This window comes from Chiloscyllium plagiosum, unplaced genomic scaffold (assembly GCF_004010195.1).
Source record: "Chiloscyllium plagiosum isolate BGI_BamShark_2017 unplaced genomic scaffold, ASM401019v2 scaf_9256, whole genome shotgun sequence".
NCBI lineage: Eukaryota > Metazoa > Chordata > Chondrichthyes > Orectolobiformes > Hemiscylliidae > Chiloscyllium > Chiloscyllium plagiosum.
Window position 1 is genome coordinate 36,844 of NW_025214717.1, and position 6,847 is coordinate 43,690.

Genomic DNA, 6,847 nt, shown 5'->3' on the forward strand with positions numbered 1-6,847 from the left:
GAGAGAGAGAGAGAGCCCGTACCCCAGGGAGAGTCAGTGTGTGTGTGAGAGAGAGAGAGAGCCCATATCCCAGAGAGAGTCAGTGTGTGTCTCTGTTGTATGTGTGGGTTTGCTGCTGTTCTAATCTGGTATATCATAGCAGGGATTCATCATTGGAATATTGTGGAATAGTTGGGAGGGAGTCCGAATGCTGTATGCAGTTGTTTTCATGAGTCTGGGTGAAGCACTGAGCTATCTGATTGTCATCATCACTCCTCACTTCAATCTTGTTAATTCTTTCCTTTTCTCTTTCCTTCCATGTACCTCTCGGGGTTTTCCCTTTCTGCTTCTGTCCCTCTGTCCTTGGCCTACATTTCTTCTGGCTCAGGCACCAAGCCCTGGAGGATGATCTCAGGCAGTACGAGCAGGAGCGGGCTCACCGTCTTTACCGGTCCCTGCAGCGGGCAGCTGACGGACTGAGCCTAGGTCAGGGCTCCCGTCTCAAACCGCTTCCACTGGTCAGGCAAGAGCCCCTGTCCACTGCCGTCAGGTGTGAAGCTGCATGCTGCATGCTGAACTTCCAGCCACATTCCTAACCCCCACCCCCAACCCCAACCCCAACCCCAACCCCAACCAGTCACCTGCAGAACCTCACTGTGAGAGCAGCTTCTAACCTCGTCTCATGCCTCAGTGCATCTCACAGGGAAAACTGAGTGAAACAATCCGGAGAACAGACCCAACACTTGCTCACAGAGTTAGAAGGAAAGCAAGGCTTAGTGAGTGACAGACCCATGGGAGCTGACAATATTGGAATGATGGACTGGGTGGGTAAGAGCAGGAATGGGTAAGAGACTGAAAGGCTATGGAGATCTGGAATGATGTTCGGACATTAAAGGGATTGGTGAGTCCATGGAGCAGATTAACTGGCAGGTTCTAAATCCAGCTCTCATTGGTGTGCTAATATCAGTCCACCTAGTAATCCAGCAGCCTGGGTGAATTATCTAAGACATGCGTTCAGATGCCATCAGGTCAATTGGGAAATTTAAATCCAATTAAAGAAATAAACCTCTCATCGTCTTGTACACCTCTATCGAGTCACCTCTCATCCTCCTTCACTCCAATGAGAAAAGCTCTAGCACCCTCAACCTTTCACCATAAGACACACCCTCCAGTTCAGGCAGCTTCCTGGGAAATCTCCTCTGCACCCTCTCTAAAACTTCCACATAATGAGGCGACCAGAACTGAACACAATATTCCAAGTGTGGTCTAACCAGGGCTTTATAGAGCTGCAGCATAACCTTACAGCTCTTAAACTCAATCCCCCTGTTAATAAAAGCCAACACACCATATACCCCAAGATCCCTCTGTTCCTCCACACTGCCAAGAATCCTGCCTTTAACCCTGGAATCTGTATTCAAATTCCACCTTCCAAAGTGAATCACTTCATACTTTTCCCAGGTTGAACTCCATCTGCCACTTATCAGCCCAGCTCTGTATCCTGTCAATGTCCCATTGCAACCTACAACATCCCCCCACACTATCCACCACTCCCCCAATCTTCATGTCATCGGCAAACTTACTAACCCACCCTTCCACTTCCTCATCAGGTCAGTTATAAAATCACAAAGAGCAGAGGTCCCAGAACCGATCCCTGTGGAACACCACTGGTCACCGAGCTCCAGGCTGAATACTTTCCATCTACCACCACCCTCTGTCTTCTATGGGCCTGCCGATTCTGTATCCAGACAGACAGGTTTCCCTGTATCCCATGCTTCCTTACTTTGTGAATGAGCCTACCATGGAGAATCTTATCAGTGGTTAGCACTGCTGCCTCAGTGCCGGAGAGCCGGGTTCAATTCCTGCCTCAGGCGACTGACTGTGTGGAGTTTGCACGTTCTCCCCGTGTCTGCTTGGGTTTCCTTCGGGTGCTCCAGTTTCCTCCCACAGTCCAAAGATGTGCAGGTCAGGTGAATTGGCCATGCTAAATTGCCCGTAGTGTTAGGTAAGGTGTAAATGTAGGGGTATGGGTGGGTTGCGCTTCGGCGGGCCGACTTGTTGGGCCGAAGGGCCTGTTTCCACACTGTAATGTAATCTAATCTAAATACCTTGCTAAACTCCACGTACACCACATCCACTGCTCTACCTTCATCAATGTGTTTTGTCACATCCTCGGAGAATTCAGTAAGGATTGTGAGGCATGATCTGTCCCTCACAGAGCCATGCTGACTATCTCTAATCAAACTATGGTTTTCCAAGTAATCATAGATCCTGTCTCTCAGAATCCTCTCCAATACTTTCCCTACCACAGATGTAAGTCTGACTGGTCTGTAATTCCCAGGATTATCCCTATTCCCTTTCTTGAACAGGGGTATAACATTTGCCACCCTCCAATCATCTGGCACTACTCCAGTGGACAGTGAGGACGCAAAGATCATCGCCAAAGCTGCAGCGATCTGTTCCGGCACTTTCTGTAATAACCTCCGATATATCCCGCCTGGTCAAAGGGTATTTTTCTATCCTTATGCTTTTCAAAATGTTCAGCACATCCACCTCCTTAACATCAACCTGTTTGAGCCTATCAGCCTGTTTCACGCTGTCCTCAGAAACACCAAGGTCCTTCTCGGTGGTGAATACTGAAGCAAAGTATTCATTAAGAACCTCCCCTACCTCCTCTGACTCCAGGCATAAGTTCCCTCCACTCTCCCTGATCAGCCCCACCCTCACTCTAACCATCCTCTTGCTCCTCACATGTTATATGAGGAATTAAAGCACAAATTGCTAGAGAAACTCAGCAGGCCTGGCAGCTTCTGTGGAGAGAAAGCAGAGTTAATAGAAAAGTGCAGCACAGAACAGGCTGTTTGGCCCACGATGTAGTGCCGAGGTGTAGAACCAGTTGTTCACCCTGTGAAGAAGGGTCACTGGGTCTGAAAGGTTGATTCTGCTTTCGTTGTCCAGATGCTGTCAGGCCTGCTGAGTTTTTCCCATAACTTGAGTTTTGTTTTTAGGTTTCCAGCATCCACAGTTCTGGATGTTTTAAACCAAAAGAGAAAATGCTGTAAAATCTCAGCAGGTCTGGCAGCATCTGTAAGGAGAGAAAAGAGCTGACCTTTTGAGTCTAACTGACCCTTTGTCAAAGCTTTGACAGTTACACTCGAAACGTCAGCTCTTTTCTCTCCTTACAGATGCTGCCAGACCTGCTGAGATTTTCCAGCATTTTCTCTTTTGGTTTCAGATTCCAGCATCCGCAGTAATTTGCTTTTATCTTGATGTTTTAATCTGAGCTAAGGACCTGGTATGGTCATAGCATAAATCCCAGTAGTGGCCACTTTGGGGGGGGGGGGGGTCCAGTTGCATATACCCTGAGTCAAAAGGAAGGATCTGCTTCGCTCTGCGTCCTGCCGCCCATTCATTAACAATGAGATCATTCCCAGCCCAACAGCAATGCAGTGCAGACATATCTCACCACTGGCTGCTTCCAAAATGGACAATACATGCTGCTGGCCAAGCTAGTGATTCCTGCATGTTATTAATGCATCAAACCAAACAAGTTATCACAGTCCCTTTAAAACCATGTGCTTCTATATTATAAATACATCTGTTTTCTGGTACTTTATGGAATAAGTATATGTCTATTACTGTACCTTCATTGACACACTCCATTACCTCATCGGAGATCATTTGACTTGATCCAGTCTGTATTGATCACTGTACCTTATTCACGTTAATAAAACACAACTGAAGACCCTGTAGCCTATCATACTCTGCTGACTCCAGAAGAATTGCTCAAGTTTGTCCCAAAACCCAGGATGTTGTCACTTTCGTGTCTAATTGCCTTTTGAAAGCTCTCTTCAGGCAGCATTTCAGCAGGTACTTTCCAGATATTACCAACTGTTCTTTTCCATGGTTTTAGTGCATTATTTTAAATCTGTGATTGCTGATTATCAGCTCATCGATAAAAGGAAACAGTTTCCCCTGAACTGTTCTGTCAAAACCCCTCAAAATTGTAAATGCCTCTTAGCATTCTGTTACACTTCCAAATACTCCACAATCTCGTCCTTAATAATGGACTTTAAAATCTTCCCAATGATCGAGCTCAGGCTAACCGGCCTATAGTTTCCTGTCTCCTGCCTCCCTCCCTTCTTACACAGGGGTGTTGCATTAGCCCTTTCCCAGTTTCCTCTGGGACCATCCCTGACTCGTGATTCCTGAAAGATCACACCAATGTCTCTCCAATCTCCTCAGCTTTCTCATTCAGAACCCCGGGAACTCCTTAGTGATGGCCTGTGCCCCTCTGATTCTCTTGAAGTTCTGGTGTGTTGCTGGGGTCTTCCACCGTGAAAACTGAAGCAACGTACTGGCTCAGTTCCTCTGCCATTTCTCTCTTCCCCATTACTACCTCGGCTTCCAGCAGTCCCATATCCACTCTTGCCTCTCTTACCTTTTAGATATCTTCAAAAAAATCTCTTGGCTTTTTTTTATTATGCTAGCTAGCTCACTCTCAAATTTAATCTTATTCACCCCTTATTGGTTTTTTGGTTACATACAGTCATAGCGATGTACACGTTAGCCAACCTCCAGTCTTCTGGCACCTCACCTGTGACTATCGATGATACAAATATCTCAGCAAGAGGCCCAGCAATCACTTTATCTCCCCCATCTCCTGTGGCTCCACACAAATGCCGCCTTGCTAACTTTGAGGGGCCCTATTCTCTTCCCTAGTTACCCTTTTCTCCTTAATGTATTTGTAAAAACCCTTTGGATTCTCCTTAACTCTGTTTTCCAAAGCTATCTCATATCCACTTTTTGCCCTCCTGATTTCCCTCTTAAGTATACTCCTACTGCCTTTATACTCCTCTAAGGATTCACTCGATCAATCCTGTCTATAGGAGAAGATGAGGACTGCAGATGCTGGAGATCAGAGTTGAGAGTGTGGTGCTGGAACAGCGCAGCAGGTCTGGCAGCAACTGAGGAGCAGGAGAATCGACGTTTCAGGCATAAGCCCTTCAATCGGGGCTTATGCCCAAAACATCGTTAGGTGCACTAGACTCTCCTGTCTGACATATGCTTTATTCCTTTTCTTAACCAAACCCTCAATTTCTTTAGTCATCCAGCATTCCCTATACCTACCAGCCTTTCCTTTCACCCTGACAGGAATATACTTTTTCTGGATTCTTGTTATCTAATTTCTGAAGGCTTCCCATTTTCCAGCCGTCCCTTTACCTGCGAACATCTGCCCCCAATCAGCTTTCAAAAGTTCTTGCCTAATACCGTCGAAATTGGCCTTCCTCCAATTTAGAACTTCAACTGTTAGATCTGGTCTATCCTTTTCTATCATGATTTTAAATCTAAAAGAATTATGGTCGCTGGCCCCAAGTTGCTCCCCCACTGACACCTCAGTCACCTGCCCTGCCTTATTTCCCAAGAGGAGGTCAGGTTTTGCACCTTCTCTAGCAAGTGCATCCACATACTGAATCAGAAGGTTTTCGTGCACCTACTTAACAAATTCTTCTCCATCTAAACCCTTAACACTGTGGCAGTCCCAGTCGATGTTTGGAAAGTTAAAATCCCCCACCATAACTACCGTATTATTCTTACAGATAGCTGAGATCTCCTTACAAGTTTGTTTCTCAATTTCCCTTTGACTATTAAGGGGCCTATAATACAATCCCAATAAGCTGATTTTACCTTCTGGTTTTTAAAGGCTTCCCAGTCCCCGGCTTACCTTAACCACATCGTATCTTTTTCTTTGGTTTTCTTGCTGTCATTGACTTCCTATATCAGCCATAGTTACCTCAGCCTCCCGTCAGGATCTTCCTCCTTCCTTGGGATGTATTTCTGCTGTCCCTCCCGAATTATCCCCAGAAACTCCTGCCCTTGCTGCTTCACCGTCTTCCCTGCTCAGCCACCCCCCACCCCACCCCCCTTCCAAGCCACTCTGGCCAGCTCCTGCCTCAGGCCTCTGTAAGTTACTCTCAGTGGTAATACTGTTACATCTGATTCCTGCTTCTCCCTCTCAAACTGCAGGGGGAAATCTATCATATCATGGTCCCTGCCGCCTAGAGGTCCCTTCACTGTCAGCTCCCTAATCAAGTCTGCCTCTTTCCTCATGTAAATGAAAGCAAGAGAAAGTGAGGACTGCAGATGCTAGGGATAGGACTCAAAAGCTCTTCATCAGGAAGAGCTTATGCTGGAAACATTGACTCTCCTGCTCCTCGGATGCTGCCTGACCGGCTGTGCCTTTCCCCCAGGGGTGGGGGGAGCAGCCGAGTTGATCAGTCAGTTTGTAGATGGTACGAAGTATGGTGGTGTGGTTAATGGTGAGGCGGCTAACCTGAGATAAGAGCAGGATATAGATGGGCTGATTAGTCGTAAATGGGAAAGCAGTGATCTCCTGCATTTTGACTTGATTTGGCCTGGGTTCAGAGACTCTGCCTTGACAGCTTTGGCTGTTGAGGTCATGGGGAAGGTCAGTATTATCACATTCAGGAGTTGGGTGTGGATGGAACACAGTGGGTGTATAGCCCATGGTGCTGGGGAGATTGGAGTACACCCCTGCGCGTGCGCGCGCACACAGGCACCCTCACACACACTCTCTGTCTCTCTCACACACACATACACACACAGTAAGCTCCCTCAGTGACACAGTCACGGGTATTTCTGTGACCCCCTACCCCTCGTTGCCCGTGGTGATATTAATGCTGTCCCCTTCTCTCCCACAGGATGAAATCCCTCGAGCAGGATGCACTGAAAGCACAAATGGTCATCGCCAAATCAAAGGAGCCGAAGAAACGCAGCCCCCTCGACCAACTCTCCGAGTCCCCCTCACCTGCTGCCACCCCCTCCCCCACCCCGCTGGACGGTACGTACA

The 6,847-nt window shown here is 47.3% G+C and overlaps 1 protein-coding gene across 1 annotated transcript in view; it reads left to right on the forward strand.

Moving 5' to 3' along the window:
- The window catches only part of LOC122547985 (protein scribble homolog), a gene marked incomplete at its 3' end in the record, with an annotated part of 35,286 nt that overhangs the window by 22,250 nt on the left and 6,189 nt on the right, over positions 1-6,847 (forward strand). The window contains exons 3-4 of the mRNA XM_043686538.1: positions 368-529; positions 6,699-6,838. Coding sequence (XP_043542473.1) covers positions 368-529; positions 6,699-6,838 — 302 coding nt within the window. The remainder of the gene's footprint in view (positions 1-367; positions 530-6,698; positions 6,839-6,847) is intronic.